The 27944-nt window shown below is 38.3% G+C and overlaps 1 protein-coding gene across 3 annotated transcripts; it reads right to left on the bottom strand.

Annotated features, from left to right (window-relative positions):
- Positions 1-416: 416 nt before the first annotated feature.
- Positions 417-27422, bottom strand: LOC306999623 (myosin-7-like). 3 transcript variants are annotated; one of them, XM_079614482.1, is made up of 39 exons: positions 12912-12941; positions 12657-12691; positions 12279-12490; positions 11851-11994; positions 11611-11767; positions 11392-11419; positions 11211-11316; positions 11020-11112; positions 10484-10547; positions 10285-10383; positions 10090-10193; positions 9871-10009; positions 9642-9760; positions 9416-9565; positions 9142-9312; positions 8725-9034; positions 8543-8619; positions 8173-8378; positions 7965-8088; positions 7717-7853; positions 7367-7622; positions 7030-7272; positions 5780-5956; positions 5527-5672; positions 5359-5449; positions 4885-5274; positions 4677-4803; positions 4475-4593; positions 4185-4381; positions 3760-3943; positions 3510-3675; positions 3213-3337; positions 2792-3100; positions 2466-2669; positions 1698-1994; positions 1514-1618; positions 1307-1402; positions 1082-1216; positions 417-856 (listed from the first exon to the last, which is right to left on the bottom strand). In XM_079614482.1, the coding sequence occupies exons 3-39, from the start codon at positions 12477-12479 to the stop codon at positions 836-838; spliced, it is 5817 nt and encodes a 1938-aa protein (XP_079470608.1). In that variant the 5' UTR covers positions 12480-12490; positions 12657-12691; positions 12912-12941; the 3' UTR covers positions 417-835. The 3 variants fall into 3 exon arrangements, with proteins under 3 accessions (XP_079470608.1, XP_079470609.1, XP_079470607.1); XM_079614483.1 differs by lacking the exons at positions 417-856; positions 1082-1216; positions 1307-1402; ... (34 more) ...; positions 12657-12691; positions 12912-12941 and adding exons at positions 15899-16027; positions 16326-16460; positions 16559-16654; ... (34 more) ...; positions 27221-27285; positions 27392-27422; XM_079614481.1 differs by lacking the exons at positions 417-856; positions 1082-1216; positions 1307-1402; ... (34 more) ...; positions 12657-12691; positions 12912-12941 and adding exons at positions 16069-16460; positions 16559-16654; positions 16757-16861; ... (33 more) ...; positions 27221-27285; positions 27392-27422.
- Positions 27423-27944: the final 522 nt, after the last annotated feature.

Genomic DNA, 27944 nt, shown 5'->3' on the forward strand with positions numbered 1-27944 from the left:
AAATTGTTTGGAACAGTCATAGGTACCGTTTTACACATGCATGAATTTGAGGTTTTAAGTGAGTTTGAAGTGCCACTGTAATTTATTCTGGGGTTTGTCACCAATGAAGTGAGTGAATTCAGTGCTCTGTGTAGTTCTATGGCTTTCCAGGTTGTGTTTAGCCTGTCCTTGTAGTCCCCTCTGTTAATAAAACTGTATTTAGATTGAAGTTGTGGTGGTGTGTTGTCCTCTGTTACCAGACCATACTGGCTAAAATAATTAAAGGTGGTGGCAGCAGCCTATTAAGAAAAGATAATATTACAATACTTTTGTTTATCAGCTGGGCCACTATTACCAAAAACTGTGTCTATTAATGCAGATTGTCTGTCGTTCTCACTACTTTGAGGAAAGATTAAGCATGGAGCAAGATTTGTTTTACCAATGATTTGTTTTACCAACGTTTACGTTACATCAGTCATTCACTGCTAGAGCTCAGCTAATGCACTGTTATTGATACAGTTTCCACATGTTCACCGCAATAATCTAGAAAAATACTTGGTAAATAAGTAAGTACAATAATAGGTTTGTTGATGGACATGCACTTTTTATGAGAAACTTAAACAGGTTTTTTTATCTTTGATGCATGAAAACCTGTTGTAGGAGACTCCAAAACAACATTAGGAAACTTTAAAATAGCATAATAGGGGCACTTTAATATTTAATTTCAATGCACAACTCAATCACAACACCGATATAATGCAATTCAACTTTATTCTACTGTGTGACTGAAAAAGAGCTGGACTGAGTGGATAACTAATTCAACATATAGGAGACACGCAGAAGGTCCATTTGAGGTTTACTCTTCATCATGTCCCTTCTGTATGAAAGAGATAAGAGGAAGAGATTATCAGTTGTGGTAAATTATTCAATTGCATAAGTATCTAAAAATATATATTTATCAATGTGGCTATATATATATATATAACCTTTTGTTTCTACAGTAGGTCTATACTTGGAAACAGGGTAAATTAAAACTACATGTGACTTAATTGGTTTAAATCAAGATGGACCACAAAGAAATAAGCGCTTCTTAAGCACTGACCTTAGAACCAACATCACGACTTTTGGCACGCAGTTTATTGACTTGTGACTCTGCAATGTCAGCTCTTTCTTCTGCTTCATCAAGTTCATGTTGGATTTTCCGGAATTTGCTAAGATTTGCATTTGCTTGTTCCTCCTATAAAGCAGGATTAGCAGTTCTGAGATCAGAGCCTGAACTGAATAGTATGATTTATCAGCAAAAGTAAATATTTAGGCCAATACTTACAGCTTCCTCTGCAGCCCTCTTGTAAGCTTTGACCTTTAGCTGAAGCTTGTCAACTAGATCTTGCAGACGAGCCATATTCTTTCGGTCCTCCTCAGTCTTTTAAGACAGATAATAACAAAAATATATTGTTTGATGTTTGAAAGTGTTCTGGTAATATTTTCTATAGGTGTATTCAGTAATAAAATTAGATGTTTTTTGTTGTTGTACCTGGTAGGTCAGTTCTTTAATACGTCTCTCATATTTGCGAATTCCTTTCACTGCCTCGCTGCTCTTCTTCTGTTCTGATTCTACTTCATTCTCCAGTTCCCTCACCTGTTGGAATGTATGGATGTTTTTACAGCACACCACTTTCGTCAGAAAACATTGTTGGGATTTAAGGTAGGTCACTCACCCGAGCTTCTAGTTTCTGGATCTGTTTCTTGCCTCCCTTCATAGCAATTTGTTCTGCTTCATCCAGACGGTGCTGCAGATCTTTAATGGTCTGCTCCATGTTCTTCTTCATACGCTCCAGGTGAGAACTAGTATCCTGCTCCTTCTTCAGTTCCTCAGCCATCATGGCAGCATCAGTGATGGCCTTCTTGGCTTTTTCTTCAGCATTCCTGCATTCTTGCACTGCCTCTTCCACCTCACTCTGAAGCTGGGATGTGTCAGCCTCCAGCTTCTTCTTCTGATTCAATAGGCTTGTATTCTGGACAAATTAGGTATTTGCATTAAATTAGAAACTGAATAAGAATGGATCTGTTCAAAATGAAGATTAAGTCGGGTTGAGTATAACTTTAGATTTTAGCGATTCAGATTCCAATATCAGTTCTGCTTATTGATTCCCAGTTTCGATTCCAATATGGAGGGGAAAATTCTAAATATTTAGAAATCAATCCTATTTATTCTGTGACTTTTTGTTATTTTGTAACATTCTGTTGTAGCTCAATACCATGAACAAAATATAGTCTGGATGTGCCCAGCACAGAAAACAGTGTGCAAGTGCCGAATTGAGTTCTTTCACATCTTGCTCTTGAATGTTTTAAAACCACATTACAATGAGCACACAGGAATCAATAAGCGGATCAATCAATTATAATTTTATAACAAGTATCCGATTCCAGAACTGGAATTGATTTTTCCATTCCCAACCTTAAGAATAAGCATCCATTCACTTTACCTGGGAGTGCAGTAGCTGCACTCTTTCACTAGTATCCAGCAGTTCTTGCTCAGCAAGCTTACGGCCTCTCTCATTTTGCTCAAGAGCGGCTCTCAGCTCCTCCAATTCAGCTTGCAAAAGGTTGTTGCGTCTCTCTAAAATCGCAATGTTCTCCTTGAAATCATCATTTGTTCTCAGAGAGTCATCCAGCTGAAGTTGAGCATCCTGAAAGATGAGTGCAAACTAATAAGACAAACCCTTCAAAAACTTCACCCTTTCATAAGATTTCATTCTTTGCCTAACTGATTCACAGTATTAATTCAATTGAGATTCAGAGTGCATCTTACTTTCAGATGTGCTTGGACACTCTTGAGTTGTTTTTGAGCCTCTGCTGCTTGTCGGTTTGCCTGACTAAGCTGGATCTCCATCTCATTCAGATCTCCTTCCATCTTCTTTTTTATTCTGAGGGCCTCATTCCTGCTTCGTGTTTCTGACTCCAAGGAGCTTTGCAGAGTGTCAATGGTCCTCTGCGAATTCCGTTTGCTCTGCTCCATCTCTTCATCCTTCTCAGCTAGTTTGCGCTCAATTTCAGCCTTAATTTGGCTAAACTCTAGCTGAGCTCGCAGAATCTTACCCTCCTCATGCTCCAATGAGGCCTTTTAAACATAAGATTGTGATCTATAACTTGGTTTGCAGTACTTTAAAAATACTATTAATTTTAAACAATAGTAATATAGTCATGAAATCAAGCTTCATCTGAAAACTTACCTCTGCCTCTTCCAGAGCAGACTGAATCTCACTTTTTTCTTGCTCCAGCTGTTTTCTCATTTTCTCCAGCTCATGAATGCTCTTTCCTCCTTCACCAAGTTGCTCAGTGAGATCAGAAATTTCCTCTAGATGAAAAAAACAAAAACATTTTAATATATTGCCATATGTTCCCCATTCTCAGAGATATAAATTTAAATGTCTCTACAAGTCGTATTATAATACTTTTATCGTCTTTCCAGTATCTCCATTTATCTATTAAGATTCTTTGCCAATATAAAGTTGTTTTGGTTTATTTACCTTGGAGAATTTTATTTTCTCTCTTCATGGTCTCCAGGTGATCCAAAGATTCTTCATAGGAGTTCTTCAGTTTAAAAAGTTCAGTACTCAGACATCTGGCTTCTTTCTGAGAGCTCTCTAGCTCAGCCTGTGACTCTTCGTACTTCTGCTTCCACTCAGCCAGGACCTAAAAGCATAATTTCTCATTTAAGTAAGATTACTGGTATTCAGAAAGAATTTTTGAGCTTAATCCCAAATCAAGTTTGGTTACCTTGTCAAAGTTTCTTTGCTTCTTGTCCAAGGCTGCTGCAGCTGCATTAGACCTCTCCAGGTCCACCATAAGATCTTCAATCTCATTCTGGAGTCTGTGTTTGGTCTTTTCAAGAGAAGAACATTTCGCATTTACCGCTTCAACAGCTTCTTCAGCCTCCTGCAAACGTTGAGCCAGTTTCTTCCTGTTTTAGAAAACGGAACAATATTGAGGAATGTAATTGTGTGAGTGCACACTCTAGTGGATAGACATTTGATTATATTTTACCTTCTGTTTGGTGAAGCTTGGCCAACTAACAGAAAAACTTTTTGTTCGTCTTACATTTTAAAAGAAACATAACACAAACAAAAAGCTTATCTGTCAGTAGAGAAGTTGCATGGAAAAGTCAACATTTCTATGAAATTCGAAATAGAAACATATCTTACTTGGCTTCTTCCAGCTCCTCAGTCCTCTGAATGGCATCAGTTTCATACTTGGTTCTCCACTGAGCCACCTCAGAATTAGCTTTCGACATGCTTCGCTGTAGCTCTGCTTTGGCTTCCTGCTCCTCTTCATACTGCTCTCTGAGCATATCTGTATCATGACGGGAGGACTGTACAGCATGGGCGAGGGCATTCTTTGCCTGGAGGACACATTGTTATTTAGCAGATCAATAAAATTAATGCAAATTCATTTTTTAAATATTAACCAGACAATGTTCATACTCAGTTCACACCTTAGTTTCCTCCTCCAATTGCCTTTTAAGGTCTTCAATTTGCTGAGTGTAAGACATCTTGCTTCTGGTTAGCTGGGTGACAAGAGATTCTTTCTCCTCCAGCTGTCTTGAAAGTTCACCTACATGTGTCATCAAGTATTTTATTATTGTAGTTGTTCTGCCAGTCATAAGAATTAAAAAAGACAGTTATTGGCAGCCTTACCATTTTCAGATTGTAGCTTAGATTTTTGCATTGTGAAGTCATTGATACAACGCTGGCCCTCCTCAAATTTTGTTCTGTATTCATTCATTTGATCATCCAAAGACCTACAGGTCTTTTCAAGATTTGCCTGTACAACGTACATGATTTGGCTAGAAAATTACTTCCCATCAAAGACGACAAATATAAAAAATATTTGTATTAATAATACCTTTGTCTTAACAACATGTTCCATGTTTGAGACCACATCATCCAGCTCCAGCCTGAGTTCACTTTTCTCCTTTTCCAGTTTTTGCTTGACTCTCTGCAAATTGTCGATCTGCTCTCCAAGTTCAGCCACACTGTCAGCCTGTTTCTTTCTCAGTGTGGAGGCAGTGGCCTCGTGCTGCAGAGTGGCCTCTTCAAGGTCTCTGCGAAGTTTCTGAAACTCACTTTCCCGTTTCTTATTCATCTCAATCTGAGCAGATGTAGCTCCTCCAGCCTCCTCCAGTCTCTCACTGATCTCTTCCAGCTCTCTGGCTAAATCTGCTCTCTGTTTCTCCACCTTGGCTCTTGAAGCTCTTTCTGCCTCAAGCTCTTCCTCCAGCTCCTCAATACGTGCCTAGAATTGAAAATATGTCATGGTTGTCATTGTCCCATTTAAATAAATAAAAAATGGTGGCAATATGCTTAATTTTTGGGATACCTGAAGTTCCTTCAGTTTTTTCTGTAGCTGAATGCAAATAGTTTGTTCATCCTCGATTTTCCCATTGAGCTGACTAATCTCAAAGTCTTTCCTATAAGAGAGATATTTACAGTCCTTTGTCTTGAACAAACAAATTGGACTGTGAAAGAATGAGAGAAATTGCCTTACTTCTTCAGTCGTTCTTCCATTTGCTGCTTGTCATTCTCCAGGTCCATTAAACTTTCCTGGGTTAACTTCAAGTCTCCTTCTAGTTTCCTCTTAGCTCTTTCTAGATCCATTCGGATCTTTTTTTCTTGCTCAAGAGATCCTTCCAACTAGTTTAAATAATTAAACATGTTTTATTTATTGAGCATGTCAATGGGCTGCATAGCATTTGCTTGCATCAAGAATACTAAAGGTAGATGTAAAGTGTAACACTTACATCATCCACCTGCTGCTCCAGCTTTGCTTTTGCCTTAGTGAGGGTGTTGACTTTGTCCTCCTCACTTTGCAGGTCATCCAGTGTCTGCTGATGAGCTTCCTGCAAGGCCTTTTTCTCCTTGGTTAGCTTTGCGATGATGTCATCCAAAGCTGCCATTTCCTCTGTCAGGTTCTTCACCTGTGAAAGACCATGGATCATTAAAGGTCCCATGGCATGAAAATTTCACTTTATGGGGGTTTTTAAAATTAGTAATATGAGTTCCCCTAGCCTGCCTATGGTCTCCCAGTGGCTAGAAATTTTGATAAGTGTAAACCAATCCTGCTACGCTTTTGAGAAAATGAAAGCTCAGACGGGCAAATCTGGAATCTTCCCTATATGTCGTCATACGGGGAAAGGTTACCTCCCCTTTCTCTGCTTTGCCTGCAAAGAGAATTTGTCCCGCCCATGAGAAAATGAGCAACGCGAGCGTGATATTGTTTTTTCCTTGAGAGACATCAGGCTTGCAAACGAGCGAAGCATGGCAGTTGCTCCGTGTTTGGATGTACAAATGAACACAAATGGGGTTTTTTTTAGTTCCTTCATCCAAGCCTCTGAATAACCAGTGGGTAATATGAATTTCTGATGTGTAATTGTTCAAGTTTAGACAGATAATCTTTCTCTCAAAATCGTTTAATACTGTTTGTGCATCAGTAAATCAAGCCAGTGACTAAAATATCAATTTCACATATTTTCTCAATAGTAGGATGAAAATAATCTTATTTAAACTGTGATTACATAAAATATATGCAAGCGATCACAGAACAATCCCTTTCCAATCGCCCTAGCTGTCAATCACACAGTGCGAGTTTATCTGGACACTTGCCAAAACTCGTTATGAAATCAATGACGCTGTTACACTGCACAACGAAGCTCTTACTGTATTTACCTCATGTTTGCGTTGGTAAAAGCATTAGTGAGAGTGCAGAAACTGTGTTACAATGATAAGATCTTCATTCACGCGATCTTTAGACTGTCATCTGCTCAATGCTCGTCACTGCAACCTTTTATGTGAAGGGAATAGATCTAAATACTTTAAAAACTTCTCATGATTCGTTACAGTAATCTCGATAGCTAGTAAAAATGTATAATAGTGTGTGTGTGTGTGTGTGTGTGTGTGTGTGTGTGTGTGTGTGTGTGTGTGTGTGTGTGTGTGTGTGTGTGTGTGTGTGTGTGTGTGTGTGTGTGTGTGTGTGTAGAAAGACATCCCAGACCTTGTTCTCAGTAGCATGCTTTTCTTTCTCCACTTTAGCCAGAGTCAGCTCCAGATCATCAATATCTTTCTTCAGCTCAGAGCACTCATCCTCCAGCTTTCTCTTCTTAGCTGTCATCTCTGCGTTCATCTCCTCCTCATCCTCAAGCCGCTCTGTGAGCTCTTTGGCTTTTGCCTCAAGCTGGATCTTGTTTTTGATGAGCTGATCGCATCGCTCCTCTGCGTCACATAGATTGTCTTGCTCCTGTTGTTAAAAGGTTAAAAAATGACACCGATTTCTGTACTGTGGAAAACACGTTTACTTTTTACATTTTATTGGCACAAAATTATTAACTGACCGCTTGGACTTGAAGCTGTAGGTCATTCTTCTCTTGGAGAAGAGAAACCATTTTTTCTTCTAGTTCTTTCCTTCGTGCTTCAGATTTAGCATAAGCCTCTTTGAGCTTGGCAAATTCATCTTTCATATTTGCCATCTCTTTTTCTGCTTCTGCTGACTTGAGTAGAGGTTTGATTTTGAAGAAGAGCTTCATCCAGGGCCAATTCTTCACCCCCATGAAGGCACGGACATTCCACTGGATAACCAGTAAGGCGTCCCTGTGAGGATATTAAATGTTTTATGTCAGCAGATATCACAAAAAAAGTGTTTTTAAACATACAGTGTACAAATCGTAATATATGGAATGCTTGCCTTCTTTCAACTATCTTTTGGAACTCAACCCTTGCCAGGAGTCCTCTGGATCTAGCTTGAATTCCAGAAATAATTAGAGATAGTCGGTCATCTCTCATTTCTTCCAGCTGACCCAGTAAACCAGCCTTAAAGAACACCTAGGCAGAATTCATATTAGAAACATGCACGTTACTCACAGAACAACATGACCACTTTCATATTTGCTCCCATATTAAATAATGGATACAAAATTGTTCTTCAGTTTTCACCTTTGTGTGTCCAAATTTATATTGATTGTGATCAATATCCAGTGATCCCAACAATTTCTCAGCTCCTTTCCTGCTATCTATGAACTGACCTTCAGGTATGGCTGCAGGATTTAGGATTCGGTACCTGGAAATAAGTACAGAATGTCTGTAATAATGGAAAGTGTTGCTTTAAATTTAGAGTAAGTATCAAAAAAACAATAATAATTACCTCTGTTTAAAATCCCCATAGAGGATTCTGTTGGGGAAACCCTTCCTGCAGATCCTAATGCCTTCTAGTACACCATTACAGCGTAGCTGGTGCATGACCAAAGGGTTCTCCATCGCACCAGGAGTCTTTGTCTCATTGGGGATGATGCACCGTACAAAGTGAGGATGTGTTGATCTTAGGTTAGTCATTAACTTATTCAAGTTTTCCTGTAGGGATAAATGCACAGAATGTAAAGCCTATTCAAAGGATTGCTTTTAAAAAAATATTGACATATGCTCACTAGAGACAAGCTTGATATCATTAGTACACATTATATATTCTTTTTTCTTTTTTCATTGTGTATGATCATTTGAGTCTGAAACTCAATTACCCTGTGAAGCGCAGACACAGTTTGGAAGGAGGAGCCCTTCTTCTTACTTCCGCCTCCTTTACCTCCCTTACCACCGTCTGTTCAAAACAAGGCACAATAATTACTTATAACTGGTAGTACTCAAACCACTCATAAGTGCATATAAGATTCTATTGTGCATACATAATTTTTCTCATACATACCAGACTCTGACCCAGCATAATTAGCAAATAGCATTGACAGGAGCTTGAGTGTAGTCTTTTGAAAAAGACCAACAACAGTCTCATTCAGTGGGTCTTTGTTCTTCACCAGCCAGTTGTTAATATTATAGTCAACTGTACCAGCATAGTGAACTAGAGAAAAATGAGACTCTGGCTTTCCTTTTATTACTCTTGGTTTCTGGAAGTTATTTGATTTCCCAAGGTGGTTGTCATAAAGCTTTGCTTTAAACGTTGCATCACTGGCTTTGGGAAACATGCATTCCTCTTCAAGTATGGACATGATGCCCATAGGCTGAATAAAGAAGTTGATAAGATTGAGTTACTGACTGTAGAAAGTTGCTTTGTTAAATAGTTAAAGCACTATTCATGCATGAAAGCTTTATCGTCAGCACTACTTACTTTCTCAATGAGATCGATGCAGGCCTGTAAGTCCATGCCAAAGTCAATGAACTGCCATTCGATCCCTTCTTTCTTGTACTCCTCTTGTTCCAGCACAAACATGTGGTGGTTGAAAAACTGTTGCAGTTTCTCATTGGTAAAGTTGATACAGAGTTGCTCAAAGGTGTTGAACTGTTGTTTTAAATCAAAATGAATGAAATTTAAGGTTTTGTAAGTTGCATAGTAATATGCATTTTAAACATGACAACATGAGGATCTGTCCACGAAGACTTACATCAAAGATCTCAAAGCCAGCAATGTCCAGTACTCCAATGAAGTACTGGCGAGGTTGTCTGGTGTCCAGAGACTGATTGATTCTTACAACCATCCAAAGGAACATCTTTTCATACACTGCCTTGGCCAGTGCACCAATAGCATAGTACACCTGAGCACAGAGAAGCATTTAGTTTCCCATTACTCGTCTAAATGGACACCATTTAATTAATGCCACGCCAACTCACCTGCTGGACATTTTGCCCTTTGGTGACCCACTCATTTCCTACTTTTACTCTTGGATGGCATAGACCCTTGATTAAGTCAGCAGAGTTTAGGCCCATCAGATATGCAACTTTGTCTGCATCTGTAAAAGTAAAAAAATATTTCTCTATTTACAAGGAAAACACTGCTATGCATCAGGGATAAGAGAGTGTTGCATTTACTTTTCTGCTTCAGGAATTATACTCTACACACCTTCAGTCCCATCAGCTTCTGCTTGCTCCTCCCTCTGCTTTTGTTTGAACTTCATATTGCCATAATGCATAATGGCTCCAATCAGTTTATAGATGCCGTTTTTCTCCTCCTGAGTGAAGCCTAGTACATCAAATGCTTCCTAAAGTTGACATAATTATAGATGTCATTTGAGAACTTTACAGTGACAGAAGAACAAAATATAATATGTTTCATTCTTACATCAGTAGCAAGTAGTTCGTCTCCATCATTAATTGAGGCTACAGTTGTTTCGCCTTGGGAGATGTAAGCGTAGTCATAGGGGTTATTGGTGATGAGCAGCATCTCTATTTCAGGAGAAAGAAAGAACTGTCAGTTTGTGACGATCCGGCACTACTGTAAAAGGCCTTTGATTACAGAATATCTACTGCATCTTACCCAGCAGCTCAGGTTTCCGCTGAGAGAGGATTTGATAGAAAATGTGATAGTCCCTTTCAGCCTTAAGCTGAAAAGACACCCTTGACTTCTCCAGAAGATCTGATATATTTACAAAAAACAAAAAAAAATGTAGTCTTTGACAATCAGTGTTTTATGAAACCACACATAGTCCAGATATCAAAATGAAATTAATTCTTACATGTCTCAATGTCAGCAGAGGCCAACTTTCCAGTGGCACCAAAATGAATTCGGATAAATTTTCCCTATAAATAAAAAACAATGATCATATTAAAAAGTTAAGCACAATGAATGCAATAATAATTGTATAAACTACTGAAAATGAATCAGTATGGCTTATAAATACCTAATGCCTGTGTTAAGAGGTACTTGATTCAGATTCATTTAACTGCATTAACCTCTTATAACTTCTAACATAACATAACTTCTGATTAAGACCTTTTTTTTTCTTTTTCTTTTTTTTACTGACTTCAATGTTTTGTACCATAATTATATGAATACTAAATACACCATCATATTTATGATGGCTCTGGATGCTGCCATCTGTTAACCATATGTTATCTTTATATCATTTTGATTTATCCAGCAGAGGGTGTTCTCACACTATATTTGTGATAGTTGTGACATGAATGCTTTAATGTTAGCTTAAATGTTAATTGGGTGACTATTTACATCTTCACTAAACGTTTTACATAAATGTTTAATACTGAAGCTTACAAATCTTGAAGAGTTGTCATTTCTGATGGTCTTTGCATTGCCAAAAGCTTCTAAAGCAGGGTTAGCCTGGATGATTTGGTCCTCCAGGGTTCCCTTTAATGAAAAGTAAAGGCTTTGGCATGGTGTAATTGAGTTAAATGTCTTTTTTCTAGGTCATGCAGAAACAGATGACACATGAAAATGACACTTACCTTCTTTTCTGACCCATCTTTCTTTGCTGAGCCCCCAGCTGCAATACTTGCAAAATATTGAATGACTCTCTTCGTGTTTACAGTCTTTCCTGCACCAGATTCTCCACTAAAGAGAACAACAATCTGATCATTAAAAGTGGCTTGAAGTACTGAATTATATTAAAAGAAAAATAATACTTACGTGATCAGAATTGACTGATTTTCCCTGTCTGAAATGGAGAAGAATTCTTCAGTTACAGCTTCTATCTATCTTTAAGAAGATAAGGCTCATCCAGAGATTTTTTCAAAATTCGAAAAAAGGTTCCTCACACTTTGCATGTTTGTTTATGAAACATAAACTACTTTCAGCTAGAATATGAGTACTCTCAGATCTTCAGAGCAGACCAGATTTTGTCCATACCTGTTAGCATGTACTGGTAGGCGTTATCAGAGATGGAAAAGATGTGGGGAGGAGCTTCACTCCTCTTCTTCCCTCTATAGGCTATAACCACCTCCTGATTGTACACTGGCAGCCACTTGTAAGGGTTGACAGTGACACAGAACAGCCCCGAGTAGGTCTGTGGGAAAGGACAAATAAAGTTCAGTAATTGAAGCTAATTGGGTTGTATTCTTGAGGGATATTGAACTGGTCTGGTCTTACATAGATCATCCATGCTGCATAGCGCTCTTTGAGGTTAAACAGCACGGCAGGCTCATGGAGAAAGGTGAACATTGCCATGTCTTCAATTTTATCAAACTTTGGTGGGTTCTGGGGATGAATGTCAGCTTCCTTTATAGTGACAGTCTGTCAGAAGCAGAAAAATGTAAGCATTAGAGTAATACTCTTGTGTAAAGTGGCATCAAATTTGCTGTTTTGTCTAGATTGTATTATAGCACTGTTCCAAAAGCAAATCATATTGAAGCTAACATTAAAATAATGAAGACCTCAATGCTCAGTGGTTTCTAATTATCAATTATCATAATGTATCAGCGACCACATTGAAAATGTACCATTGAAATAGCTTTGTCATTGAAAGTGTCTGGCTTTTGAAAAAGCATCTTCTCAAAATGCTCCTTAGTTGAGCCTACCTTGTTTTTCTCAGTCTGTACAGTGACTTTGTCACCTTCACGGCTGACAATTGAAGCTTTTACATACTCTTCATCTGGATCAGGCACAAAACACTCCTTTTTCATATCAAAGGGACGAGTTTGTGCTTCCAGACGCTCTCGATCTGACTTCCGCAGGTAAGAAGCCGCTGCTCCAAACTGTGCCATATGAGCGTCCCCCATGATTGCCTTGTCTGGAGATGGCATGGTTAAGTCCATGTTAATGTGAAGTTTTAAAAATTGGCAATCAGACATGCTATGATCAACATTCCCATACAGATTTCTAAATACTACATGATCATATAGCCTAAAAAACAACTTTGACATATGAATTTAAAAAAAAATAAGCATGACTCTTACCTGATGTGCACAAGGTGCAGCTGATGAAGAAGAACCTGTTAATGTAAATTGTATTTTTACTCCTTTAGACTCGGATGTGAATTAATACTTTTTAGTCTGTCACGTCACTAAACAATCCAATATTTAAATATGTAATCAGAAGAAAGCAACATAATAAGAAGTAAACTGGATTTATCGTGAATGAAGTTGTAGTAGAAATTTGTATTCTCTAATATTAAATGTAGCATCACTATGCACTTTTGGCTCAAATCTTACCCTCAGATAAAACGTCTGACTTGTCTGGACACCAACCATGAGAACTCTTTATAAAGGAACTCACCCTCCCAAATTTGGGGAAGGCATCCCACAAGGCAGGAATGCTATTGCGCCTGATCACTATTAGGGTGCAACGAGGGTAGTTATGTGTATTAGGGAGAAGCAAGAACCTGCTAGTTGAGTTAAGTCTTATCTTTATTAAGATTGGTTAGTTCTCCATATTAGGCTCTCACTGATAGCAGAGCGCTAATTTAGTCTAGCGAGTTAAGTGGTTTTCACTTAAATGAAATGTGAATTATTAAAACCCGACAAAATTCTTAGTGTTTATTGAAGAATATGCATCTGATATGAATATTACTCCAAAACTTAAGGTAGATGAGTAAGATATTTATGGAAAATTCTATTTCCGTGTTCTTGTGGTAAGCCATCACTACATTCACTTTAGCGCCCCATGAGGGTTTAACAGGCAACAATGGGATTCGAATTCTGTCTTAAACTTTAGATGGAATTCTATATTTGTCATCCAGCATTGTTTAGAATACTCAAGAGAAGGTATCAGATTTCTGTAAAGAGATATGTTTGAACTGCATGCCATATGGGCTCTCAATTACCCAGAGAGCTTATGGGGGGTTAATATGCGACATTGTGTTTTTTTTTGTCATCATAGCCCAGACTTGGCAGAGTCCTCATCTATATTAAGCATCTTAGTCTTCGGGATTTACCAGGCGGCAAGTGTCGAACAGCACACATATGAGGGGTCATACCTCAGATTCAGTAAAATGAGATAATGATAATACAATAAAAATGTAAAGAAGAGTTTTCTCCTGGGTGGGGAACAATGTTGGTTATTGCTATACCATCTTTCATTATCATCTACCAGCCAGCAAGTGTCTCCCACCACAAGCCATGTTGTTGACAACCCATTGTTTCTTTGAGGACAAAGATAACCTTGTGAAATTCCTTCTGAGTGGATCTCACTGATTGAGGACTGAGGAGTGAAACCACATCATACTGTGAGTCTCTGGACCATACTCTATGTCTCTGCCTGGGATCAACTATAGTCCGTCACCTGGCCATTATAGGTGGTTTTCCTCATAAATAAAACCAAGTGACAGGTATACACAGAGACCCATGCATATTTTATGGTATACTGAAATTCTTGTAATTGTATAGAGTCCTGTACTCACATTAAATCTTTTTTTTAGGGTTCACATGTTGGTGTCAGTGTCCTTGGAATGTGTTGCAACTGTGAGTGATGAAAGGGACACTAATCCATTTTACCTCATGGGTAGACATATTCTTCTTATAGTACATATATGCAGACAGAAACATTAAAGGTAAGTTTTTTTTACTTGACAATAAACTCACAATTTTGGAAAATAATTCCCGGTTTGTTATGTTTCTATAGATGTTTGTCCATTTTAAGAATGTTTGAATACGATTTTTTAGGATACAATACATACAACTGGCAGACATAACTGAAAGGTGAGTACCCTTGACAATTACCACACAGGAAGGGTCAACAGATAAACAAGGAGTTAAGTGCCTATGATAAGTGATAATACTGTTCTATTCTGACACCCAGCCAAATCTTTTAAACGATGACTGGCGTCAAAGTGCAAAAGGAAGTGAGAAATGCCAAGCCATTGTTAAAGTCTCAGTAAAGATAACGATGACCTTTTTAGTCAGATAAGCACTTAACAAAATGAACGTCACTCTGACACACAGGTGACATGCATTTTGTTCCCACTGGTCATAAAATTAGATCACTGCTATTTATAAATGTGTATGCCTACCTATCACAGCTGGCTGCTTAATTACACTTGTTATTAATTTTACGTGTTTTAATGCAACGTCAATGTTGCATAATTGGCCATGTTATCAAGATTTACAAATACATATGCAATTTGTGCATTTAAAATGTTGCACATTTTACATTTATCCCTAAAGATTTATGAGTGCAAGTGTGCCTAATACAACCATGATAGAGCCAAATATTTGTTTTGCTGCTCTCTCACCTCTCTCGGTGGTGTGTGTCTCACCTACTCATTGAGACCTGTGATAAACCTGCTCTGAGGTGTGTTACATCTAGACAGCATTGAAAGGAAGGACCCTCTGGACAAAATAAATGACTAATTATATATTTTTTTACTGTGGATTAGTTAATGAACTGCGACTAATAGAAGTGTAAAGAAGTATCATTTTCATAATTTGTAGCATTCTAGATGTTGTGTTCTTGTTTTACAGCACAATCTCCATTGGAAGTTCCTACGGGATTTTTCCTGTGTACATTTTTGTAATATTTGTAAATGAAATGCATCTAAGTACAAAGATGATCTGGCACATTGAAGTATCAATGCTGTTGTTGTCTGACATGTTAAGTACTTCAGAGTAGCTCATTGAGCATGAGCCTTTATCCTTTTTATCCAATCTATTTGAAGAACCAAAGGCTTTGTTATATCCTTTTCCATTTTAGACATCAGCACTTCCATTTCTGATGCTTAAAACCTGATTCCTGAAGTTCTGCTCAGTACACGGAGTCAATGACGCTCATTGGTTACCTTAAATTCAATTAAAATCATTGTTCAGGCAGTTTGAACAACACATAAAAACTCAGTTGTGATTTATTATTTATACTCCCAAGTTAGTTTTCACTTGCCACAGGACTTGTTCATCATTAGAGAGTTCTGTATGTTTGAGGCACACCTTAAAACTAAAAAAGAGCCTGATAAGCTGTTATATATAGACTGAGGGATTACTGTGTATCTTTGATAAACAATATCAGGGGATACAAATGTTTATTTGCTTTATTGTAAAATGTCAAATGAATAATATGATAAATATATGTAGATGTTTCTTAGGCCTAAATTATATGAAAGTAAACTAAATACTCTTCTGATAATTTAATTTTAGAGTCATTGTACAATGTGATATAACTTTAGTAGCACAATAGTAGTCTCCATAAACATACAAGACAACAAACCAGATGCAGAGTGACTTTATTTCAAGTAAGGAAGGAAATAGTGAACAGTGTACAATAGTGTACAGAGAGAAAGGCAAGCAAATAAAGATGATTTCAGAAGATTTCCAGGACTTCACTCTTCATCAAATCCTTTCTGTGAGAGAAGAATGTTGATGAGGGAAAAAAGACTTCATTAGCTATTAAGGAAAGAGTGTAAAATATAAACAGCCAAAAACATTGATGACTTAACCTGTACTCAAAGATTTCTGTCCAATCAGATGCTCTCTAGAATGAGATTGTCACTCCCTGTTATAAACACCTGGCTAGCCAGTAGCAAATCTGACTGCCTGTCTATCTTGGCTATTAAAAGAGTGGGATCCAAACTGAAGTCATGCAATTTCATGAGCTCTTTAACATTTCAAATAATGATTATTTAATTGTGTCCACTGTACCTTTGGCCCCACATCACGACTTTTGGCACGTAGTTTGTTCACTTGAGATTCAGCAATATCAGCCCTTTCGTCTGCTTCATCTAGTTCATGCTGCAGCTTACGGAATTTGCCGAGGTGAGTGTTTGCCTGTTCTTCCTATTACAGGAGGCAAACAAAACACACAAGACATTGTATACTTTAAACGACACCATCCACAGCAACTAGTTCTGTCTCTGAATTTCAAGAGCACTTACAGCTTCCTCTGCAGCTCTTTTGTAAGCTTTGACTTTTAGTTGCAGCTTGTCAACCAAATCCTGAAGACGTGCTATGTTTTTACGGTCCTCGTCAGTCTAGATTCATATAATTATAGATTAATTCTGTGTAGATTATTTATTTTAATCATTATCAAACTTATTGACTTGCCCATGAAATCTAAATATTTTATTTCCCACCTGATATGTAAGCTCCTTAATGCGGCGTTCATATTTACGGATTCCCTTGACAGATTCACTGCTTCTCTTCTGTTCAGCTTCAACTTCACATTCCAGATCTCTTACCTAGAAGTGATGCAGTAGACTTACATTAGACAATGCTTTATTCATGTCTTCTTAAATGAACAAGAGCCACAAGAATAACAGATGACTGTAATTACTCACCCTAGCCTCCAGCTTCTGAACTTGTTTCTTGCCTCCCTTCATAGCAATTTGTTCTGCTTCATCCAGACGGTGCTGCAGATCTTTAATGGTCTGCTCCATGTTCTTCTTCATACGCTCCAGGTGAGAACTAGTATCCTGCTCCTTCTTCAGTTCCTCAGCCATCATGGCAGCATCAGTGATGGCCTTCTTGGCTTTTTCTTCAGCATTCCTGCATTCTTGCACTGCCTCTTCCACTTCACTCTGAAGCTGGTTTGCGTCAGCCTCCAGCTTCTTCTTCTGGTTTATGAGGCTGGTGTTCTGTATGAGAAAGTTTCTGATACAGTGATCGTTTGAAATGGAACCTTTCGACAAAAATACAAAAAGTCTCTTCATGGTTTACCTGAGAATGCAAAAGCTGTACTCTCTCGGTGACATCGAGCAGCTCTTGCTCAGAAAGTTTGCGTCCACGCTCTGTTTGTTCCAGAACAGCCCTGAGCTCCTCCAGTTCGGCCTGAATCAAGGTATTGCGTCTCTCTACAAGTGCAATGTTCTCCTTCAGATCATCATTGGCTCGAAGAGAGTCATCAAGCTGAAGCTGGGAGTCCTACAAGATGTTCCATTAAGGAAAGCCAAGGTTACTTTTGTAGACAAAGAAAGTGAATTATGAAATGGTAACACCTTTTTACCTTCAGATGGGCCTGGACAGACTTGAGCTGTTTTTGAGCCTCAGCTGCCTGTCTGTTAGCCTGGCTCAGCTGGATCTCCATTTCATTTAAATCTCCTTCCATCTTCTTCTTTATCCTTAGAGCCTCATTCCTGCTACGAGTTTCAGACTCCAAAGCACTTTGCAAGGTGTCTATGGTCCTCTGTTGGTTTCTCTTTGACTGCTCCATTTCCTCATCCTTCTCAGTCAGCTTGCGCTCAATGTCAGCTTTTATTTGGTTAAATTCTAGCTGGGCCCTCAGAATTTTACCCTCCTCATGCTCCAGAGAACCCTATAGAAAACAGAATAAGCTTACTCATGTCATTCATTGCCACTTCTTTCAATTAGTTTTTTTGTGGCCAAGCTCCTACCTCAGCCTCTTCCAGAGCAGCTTGTATCTCTGCTTTTTCTTGTTCCAGCTGCTTACGGACCTTCTCCAACTCATGGGTCGTCTTCCCGCTCTCGCCAAGCTGTTCGGACAGATCAGAGATCTCCTCTAAAGGAAAAATTACATTATCATTTGGATTATCCATAGAGACTTGCATACAAAAACAAATACATACTTTTAATTTTATGCAAACATGTACAAAGTTGCAGAATTTTGTATGGCAAGAACCTTGCAGGATCTTGTTCTCTCTTTTCAAGGTCTCCAGGTGATCCAAAGATTCCTCATAGGAGTTCTTCAGCTTGAACAGTTCTGTGCTCAGAGATCTTGCCTCCTTCTGAGAGCTCTCCAGTTCACACTGAGACTCCTCATACTTCTGTTTCCATTCAGATAAGACCTGAAAGGAAAAAAAAAAGATTAATTTGATTTTTGATAATGAATGTTGATCTAATACAAATGTAATAAAATGAATTGAATACATTTTTAAACTAATACATTGAAACGGAGACGGCGGCAAAGGGTGGATTTACAAGAGAAAATTTGCAATCTAAAATGTTTTATTTGCTTAACATTTTTTGGCCATGCAAGTTCCATACTTCCATTGGTTTTATTTCAGAATTCTTATGATTTTACCATTAATCTAAAGAGTGGAAAATATGAATAATAAATGAGTATAGATGTGGCCAAACTTTTGACTGGTATGAGTTTCTAAGAACAATTTTTCTCTATCTATCTATCTATCTATCTATCTATCTATCTATCTATCTATCTATCTATCTATCTATCTATCTATCTATCTATCTATCTATCTATCTATCTATCTATCTATCTATCTATCTATCTATCTATCTATCTATATATATATATATATATATATATATATATATATATATATATATATATATATATATATATATATATATATATATAAAGGTGAATTCATACAATTATAAATGTTGTCTAAATGTTTTAGTCTCTCATTTAAATACTACCTTATCAAAGTTTCTTTGTTTCTTGTCTAAAGCTGCAGCAGCAGTGTTGGATCTCTCCACATCCACCATCAAATCTTCGATTTCATTCTGGAGTCTGTGTTTAGTCTTTTCAAGGGAAGAGCATTTAGCATTAACTGCCTCCACGGCCTCCTCGGCCTCCTGCAAACGCTGTGCCAGTTTCTTCCTGCATTAAAGTAATTAAAAAGTAATTAGTAATTAAAAGAACAGTCTTCCCTGCTGAAAAATCCAGCATTGCTGGTTACCAGCATAAGGTATTTTTAAGTATAGTTTTTTTGTTTTACTCAGTGGAACTGAAAAACCTGGCAGAACAGAGAAAGCCTTAACTTGTGTTTAAAGATCAATACAAGACACACAAGCAGTCATTGCTGGATCCTTTTGAATGTTTCCCAATATAATGTACTTTCATGTACTTATAAAGGTTTCATATCTTACTTGGCTTCTTCCAGCTCCTCAGTCCTCTGAATGGCATCAGTTTCATACTTGGTTCTCCACTGAGCCACCTCAGAATTAGCTTTCGACATGCTTCGCTGTAGCTCTGCTTTGGCTTCCTGCTCCTCCTCATACTGCTCTCTGAGCATATCTGTATCATGACGGGAGGACTGTACAGCATGGGCGAGAGCATTCTTCGCCTGGAAAAAAATTTGTTTGATCACTTTGTTATAGATGGTTATAAATTACTTGAAGTACAAGCGGTAGTGGAAATATAGGGGAAGTGAACAAGTGTGTTACCTTCATTTCTTCATCTAACTGCCTTTTCAGGTCCTCCAGTTGTTGACTAAAGGAGTTCTTACCCCTTGTCAGCTGAGAGATTAATGATTCCTTTTCTTCTAACTGTCTAGAAAATTCATCTGTTTTGAAAGAAACAGGCAAGTAAACTGTTGTTGTCTTATAAAATTATCACCATTTATAGTCAAGACAAGACTGCTGATTTACCATTTTCTGCCTGAAGCTTTGCCTTCTGAGTTGTAAAGTCATTTAGGGCCCTTTGAGTTTCTTCATATCTGTTGCGGAATTCATTCAGTTGATCTTCCAGAGTTCGGTTCATTTTCTCCATATTAGTCTATTTTGAGTAATATTGTATTAGTATTGACATTCTCCACAAGTAAAAACAAACAAACAGATAATTAAATATATTTATTCTAAGCTCAAATTCTATGAATAAATAGTCTTGCCATCTTCCCAAAAAAAGAAAACAAAACAAAATCAGCTAATTTACCTTGGACTTGACAATATGCTCCATACTGGAGGCCACATCATCCAGCTCCAGCCTGAGTTCACTTTTCTCCTTTTCCAGTTTTTGCTTGACTCTCTGCAAATTGTCGATCTGCTCTCCAAGTTCAGCCACACTGTCAGCCTGTTTCTTTCTCAGTGTGGAGGCAGTGGCCTCGTGCTGCAGAGTGGCCTCTTCAAGGTCTCTGCGAAGTTTCTGAAACTCACTTTCCCGTTTCTTATTCATCTCAATCTGAGCAGATGTAGCTCCTCCAGCCTCCTCCAGTCTCTCACTGATCTCTTCCAGCTCTCTGGCTAAATCTGCTCTCTGTTTCTCCACCTTGGCTCTGGCAGCTCTTTCTGCCTCAAGCTCTTCCTCCAGCTCCTCAACTCGAGCCTAGCATGAAGAGAAGTAGAGTTTTTCCCTTCAAAATGCACATTACAATGATCAACAGAACCGATCATTAAGTATGGTATTATAAAGTACCTGCAGCTCCTTGAGTTTCTTTTGTAGTTGGATAATTATGTTTTGTTCATCATCAATTTTACTGTTGAGCTGACTGATTTCAAAGTCTTTTCTGAAAATGAAATTATGGACTTTATTTTATTATGAAGTTCAAAGATTCAAAACCACAATAATACACTCATTATAAAGTAGTTTGTCTTACTTCTTCAGTCTTTCTTCCATTTGCTGCTTGTCATTCTCCAGGTCCATTAAACTTTCCTGGGTTAACTTCAAGTCTCCTTCAAGTTTCCTCTTAGCTCTTTCTAGATCCATTCGGATTTTCTTTTCTTGCTCTAGAGATCCTTCAAGCTAACGGATTTAACTAATTAAATTCTTAATGTGCTGCAACAAACATTCTTGTTTCTTCACAAAACAACAACAACAACAACAAATGGATCTACACATCACGTACAAGGAGTTTAGCTTACTTACATCATCCACCTGCTGCTCCAGCTTTGATTTTGCCTTAGTGAGGGTGTTGACTTTGTCCTCCTCACTTTGCAGGTCATCCAGTGTCTGCTGATGAGCTTCCATCAGGGCTTTTTTCTCTTTTGTCAGCTTAGCAATAATATCATCTAAAGCTGCCATTTCTTCTGTCAGGTTCTTCACCTGTGTGTATAAAGCTAATATTAATTGAACACTTTATTGGAGATGGACATTACCTTTTCACACTTAATTACAGTTTGTATGAAACCTTGTTCTCAGTAGCATGCTTTTCTTTCTCCACTTTAGCCAGAGTCAGCTCCAGATCATCAATATCTTTCTTCAGCTCAGAGCACTCATCCTCCAGCTTTCTCTTCTTAGCTGTCAGCTCTGCGTTCATCTCCTCCTCATCCTCAAGCCGCTCTGTGAGCTCCTTGCTTTTAGCCTCCATCTGAATCTTGTTTTTGATCAGACCTTCACACCTCTCTTCAGCATCACAGAGATTATCTTGTTCCTGTTTGCATTGAAAATATTACAAAGATTCATGCATAAAACTTCATACTGTTTATTCCAATCTTTTATTTCTGAAATTTGACGAACTTACCGCCTGGACTTGAAGTTGAAGGTCATTCTTTTCTTGAAGAAGAGTCACCATTTTTTCCTCAAGTTCTTTTTTACGAGCCTCAGACTTTGCATAAGCTTCCTTGAGCTTCAAGAATTCTTCTTTCATATTGGCCATTTCCTTCTCTGATTCAGCAGATCTCAGCAATGGTTTAATTTTAAAGAAGAGTTTCATCCAGGGCCAATTCTTGACACACATGAATGCACGTACATTCCACTGAATCACAAGCAGGGCATCCCTTTTTTTAGCAGAGAATGCATAAAAAAAAACAGTCAAACACCATTTTAAATTCAACAGCATATGTATAAACACACATGAAATAAGCTATCTATGAGATAAGCATTACCTTCGTTCTACCATCTTTTGGTACTCAGCCCTTGAGAGAAGACCACGAGACCTTGCTTGAATCCCAGTGATTATTTTTGATAGACGCTCATCTCTCATCTCCTCCAGTTGGCCAAGAAGACCAGCCTTAAAAAATACCTGATGTAATAGCAGACATTAAGTTATCACAATCTTTTCCTTTTACAGCATTTCACATATTCCTAGTAGGTAGTGTCACATGACTTACCTTAGTGTGCCCAAACCTATACTGCTGGTGGTCGATCTCCAGAGAACCCAACAGTTTTTCTGCTCCTTTCTTGCTGTCTATGAACTGTCCCTCAGGGATAGATGCAGGGTTTAAGATGCGATATCTGCAGAATCACAGAAGACAGAATTTAAAAATTAAAACAAGCAGGTGTTGCAGTTAATTCTAGTAATATTTTCCCTTCCCTTAACTCATGGTACCTCTGTTTAAAGTCCCCATAGAGGATTCTGTTGGGGAAACCCTTCCTGCAGATCCTGATGCCTTCTAGTACACCGTTACAGCGTAGCTGGTGCATGACCAAAGGGTTCTCCATCGCACCAGGAGTCTTTGTCTCATTGGGGATGATGCACCGTACAAAGTGAGGATGTGTTGATCTCAAGTTTGTCATTAGCTTGTTAAGATTCTCCTGTAAGGTATCACTTGTTAGCAAATTTTGACTAGAATAGAAGAAATTATTTTTTTGGTATTGACAGGCATTGGCATACCCTGTGAAGTGCAGACACTGTCTGGAATGATGACCCTTTCTTCTTCTTTTCTTTTTTACCACTTGCACTGTCTTCTCGACAAAATATAATTCAAAAGTTTGAGTTTTTGTAATTTGTGAGTTATTCATAAATATTTAATGGTGTAGCTAAAATACCATGCAATTTACTTGATACAGTGTGGACACTATTGATTTTTTTCACATGTCGTATGACCTTACATTACTTAAAGTACACGGTTCTTCAAATTGATAATGTCAGTTTTTTTTTAAATACATTACAAGCTCACCTGCATCTGCACTTGCATAGTTGGCAAACAATATAGACAACAACTTCAGTGAGGATTTCTGGTACAACCCAACCACGGTTTCATTGAGGGGGTCCTTATTCTTTACCAGCCAGTTGTTGATGTTGTAATCCACTGTACCAGCGTAGTGAACCAGGGCAAAGTGAGCCTCTGGCTTGCCCTTTATAAGCCTGGGTTTCTGGAAGTTATTTGATTTCCCAAGGTGGTTGTCATAAAGCTTTGCTTTAAAGGTTGCATCACTGGCTTTGGGAAACATGCATTCCTCTTCAAGGATCGACATGATGCCCATAGGCTGAAGGAATCAGGAATATGGAGAAATGCTGATGTCAAAGAAACGCATATATTCTTGCTGTAATTAAAACTTCTAGGAATTATTGGTGACTCACTTTCTCAATGAGATCGATGCAGGCCTGTAAGTCCATGCCGAAGTCAATGAACTCCCATTCAATCCCTTCTTTCTTGTACTCCTCTTGTTCCAGCACAAACATGTGGTGGTTGAAAAACTGTTGCAGTTTCTCATTGGTAAAGTTGATGCAGAGTTGCTCAAAGGTGTTAAACTGTACATGGATTTGTAATAGCATAGTTGCAGTAACAGTTTTATATGAAAATATTTAGAAATTTGAAATGCTGAGGTATAACTTGGTGTGTTAAGATAAATATTCAGTACTCACATCAAAGATCTCAAAGCCAGCAATATCCAACACTCCAATGAAGTACTGGCGAGGCTGCTTTGTCTCCAGAGACTGGTTGATTCTCACCACCATCCAGAGGAACATTTTCTCATATACTGATTTTGATAAGGCACCAATAGAAGAGTTCACCTGAAATAACCAGCGCATAAAAGTTGTGTTTGTTTTACTTTTCGTTCTCTCATTGTTGTCAGCTTGGATTAAGACTACTTACTTGCTGGACACTTTGTCCCTTGGTGACCCACTCGTTTCCAACTTTGACCCTTGGGTGGCATAGACCCTTAATGAGGTCAGCAGAATTTAGACCCATTAGATATGCTGCTTTGTCAGCATCTGGAAATCAAGATTCCTTACATAAAGCATGACTGAAATAAAGAAATCCACAGAGGTGAAGACATTTGAATGTGCTGAATTTTGATGTCAGCTTCAATTCCTTACCTTCAGTTCCATCTGATTCTGCTTGTTCCTCTCGCTGCTTTTGCTTGAACTTCATGTTGCCGTAGTGCATAATGGCTCCAGTCAGCTTGTACACAGAGTTCTTTTCTTCTTGTGTGAAGCCCAATACATCAAAGGCACTCTGTGAAAGTAGAATGCTTGGGTATGTTAGTGCCTTAAGACATGAATGTTATGTGGCCAAAGATCATCGTGATTTTTATCTAGCTTTAATGGAAAGAAACTTACATCGGTGGCCATTAACTCGTCAGCATCATCAATAGAAGCAACTGTGGTCTCTCCCTGAGAGATGAATGAGTAGTCATATGGGTTTGCTGTCACTAGCATCATCTCTGTTTATACAGTTTAAATAGAAGAGAGAGCACAATATTACATTCAAGTCTATCTAGGTATTGTATTATTTATTGAGCATCTGAAGTTACTTTATTTGCTCACCAAGGAGCTCAGGTTTTTTGTTGGATAAAATTTGATAGAAGATGTGATAGTCTCTCTCAGCCTTTAACTGAAAGACCACACGAGACTTCTCCAGGAGATCTAGACAAATAGAAAGAACATAGTTTTATAACATACAAGCAGTTCACTATAATTTGTCATTTGCATTTGTACGGGGATCGTTTTGACAAAATTGCTGTCTGTACACACAAAAAAGCAAAGGAATAACTTTTCAATTTTTAGTATATCATTATCAAGTGAACTTACACTAGAATGAAAATCAAAATGAAATGTTTGCAAAAAGAAAGCAATGACATACATGTTTCAATGTCAGCAGATGCCAGTTTCCCCCTTGTATCAAAGTGAATTCGGATAAATTTTCCCTACAGAAAAATATGTTGAACAGCCTCCTTACACCATGTTGCATAAAATTGAATATGCTATGCAATTTTTATTTAGTACACGTTCACTTACAAATCTTGAGGAGTTGTCATTTCTGATGGTCTTAGCATTGCCAAAGGCCTCCAATGCAGGGTTCGCCTGGATAATTTGATCCTCCAGGGTTCCCTAGATAAGGAGATCAAAAACCCAGAAGATGGTAAAAACATATATTTAAAACATTAGGCATCGAAGGCTTTGTCAGCTCATCTATATTTGTCCCTTTCTTAAAGTAGCACCTTGTTCTGAGCAGCCAAGTCCTTCTTCCCTCCACTTGCTGCAATGCTGGCAAAGTACTGAATGACTCTTTTAGTATTCACAGTTTTCCCAGCACCGGACTCTCCGCTATATGATCATAAATAAACAAAGTTATATATATATTAATGATGTAATAGTTTTAGAGTACTTGAATTGTATGGACAAGAGCTGCATGGACGTTCTACAAGATATCTTTGTGGAAGAAGTAAAGTCATTTGACTTTCATCAACATGTAGATGTGTAAATGGCAGAATTTAGATTTTTGAGTGAACTATCCATTTAATGCATTGCCAGAAGATTACTGTAGCTAAGTTAGCAGACATACAGAAGACTTCTCTCTACTGTAACAAAAGTTAAGTGGCAGTATAGTGACTTTACATGCGGTGTGCTTTGTTACTTACGTGATAAGAATGGACTGGTTTTCTCGGTCTGTTCAAGGACAGAATAACAAATATCCATTTTTGTTTTGTTTTATTTGTTAGTGTTGGCAAATGTCATTATCTGTACATTTGATCATTTTTGTTTTGTTGGTTATTTTTGTGAGTATTACCTGACAGCATGTACTGGTAGGCGTTATCAGAGATGGAGTAGATGTGGGGAGGAGCTTCAGCCCTCTTCTTCCCTCTATAGGCTGTAACCACCTCCTGATTGTACACTGGCAGCCACTTGTAAGGGTTGACAGTGACACAGAACAGCCCTGAGTAGGTCTGTAGAACAGAAGTATAAATGTATAAATAAATGTATACTTGAAAAAGTATAAATGGTTGGTTTCAGAGAAGCGGCTGAGACTCCTGTATACTCACATAAATCATCCATGCTGCATAGCGCTCTTTGAGGTTAAACAGCACGGCAGGCTCATGGAGAAAGGTCAGCATTGCCATGTCTTCAATTTTATCAAATTTGGGGGGATTCTGTTGCATAACGTCACTCTCTTTGACAGTGACAGTCTGTACAAATAAAGGATGAAGTTTAGAGCAGGGTTCTCCAACCGAAAACTCCAAGGGAACGGTGGGAGGACAGTAAGATTGTGCTGGAAACATCAATGCCAAATTAAATTGAATAAAAAGTTATCAGTCTTAAAACACAAGTGTATCACATTTTAATATATAAAATTAAAACATGAACCCTCAGAGGGTTCAGCTAACAACAAGGCTTGTCAAAAAAAAAAACTGGTTTAGATCATTCTCGACTTAGTTGTACAATGTTCTGCATAAATTATTTGAGTATACTGTTAAACTGTTCATTGCATTGTTCATGTAGCCTATGAGCCTTTGAGAAATGAAGCCTCCTTTAAAATGCTACCATATGTTATGTGTTTTAGAATGTATGTGTGTGTAAAATAAGTTCACCCCAGTAATAATTTTGGATGATACTAAAATATCAAAATGACAGTGGCTGATCAAATATTCACAAAAGCCTCATAAAAGATGGAAAACATATTCTTTTTGCACTGACCTTCCCTCCCTGTGTCTCCACAGTGACTTTGCCATCCTCTCGACTTGTGATGCTGGCTTTAACAAACTCCTCCACTGAATCCGGAACAAAGCATTCCTTCTTTAAGTCGAATAGTTTCGTTTGCGCCTCTAGACGCTCCCTGTCAGACTTCCGCAGGTAAGAGGCAGCGGGCCCAAAAACTGACATTTCAGCATCACCCATAGTTAACCTTAAATAAAAAAAATTCAAAAGGACTTGTGAGCTAGAAAGAAGAACTAATGCAGTTTAAGTGATTTCCAATGCAATTTTCCAGTGCTTGCATCGGTAACATAAATGTACCTTTAGGTTAATGACAGACAGCAGATGCAGATGCAGATGAAGGCTCCAGGTGTTTGCTATTCCTCCTAAAATACAGAGAAAAATGTACACATTAAGTATATGTTGTGATAAATATAACACAAAAGCAGTACAGCAATAGCACAACACATATAGTCATAGGAAAGAGCATACACATGAAAAACCACACAGGGACCGGTGGACAGTATGCTGAGATTCAGCACAATAGCAGAGATGGGATTTATAACCTCGATTGCCCTAACCCTATAAGGCCAAGGACATCTGACCTGTGAGCCCCCCTCCTGACGTAAGCACATCAAACACACTAAAACAAGCCAATCTTTTGGTGCCCTGGCACTTAGAGGTGTTTCATTGCAAGCGTTCAGGCTGATGGCCAGGAATGCTGAATGTCTTTTGTGTGAGTCACAGGAATACATATTCTCCATCTCTGATTCTTTGGCCCTTCACCTATCACTCACACATTGATTTTATCTAGGCCCCTCTCTTATCTGTAGTTTTGTTATGGTCCAGGACACTGTGTTTCAAAGGTGTGGGGGTCTGGCCTTTCCTCAAAGCAGCGTCCACTATGCTGATACTGTGGTTAAATCAAGCCAAGTGCTTTAGTCCTTTAGTTTCCATCCCTCCCCTCTTGCGCCCCACCCTGTCAGCTGAACAAGCCCAGCATCGTCTTTAGAGAACACAAGGTCATATGGACTGTTGCTCCCAG

The sequence above is a fragment of the Phoxinus phoxinus genome (genome assembly GCF_949152265.1).
Source record: "Phoxinus phoxinus genome assembly, chromosome: 5".
Classification (NCBI taxonomy): Eukaryota; Metazoa; Chordata; class Actinopteri; order Cypriniformes; family Leuciscidae; genus Phoxinus; species Phoxinus phoxinus.

Bases quoted from the DNA above. Each gene is read 5' to 3' on its own strand.
- LOC306999623 (XM_079614481.1), bottom strand. From the start codon at position 27,103: ATGGGTGATGCTGAAATGTCAGTTTTTGGGCCCGCTGCCTCTTACCTG. The intron at 24,854-25,070 runs GTATGTCATTGC...CTATTTGTCTAG, and splicing joins ATCTGCTGACATTGAAACAT to ATCTCCTGGAGAAGTCTCGT. The intron at 22,038-22,145 runs GTAATGCTTATC...TGCTAAAAAAAG, and splicing joins CAAAAGATGGTAGAACGAAG to GGATGCCCTGCTTGTGATTC.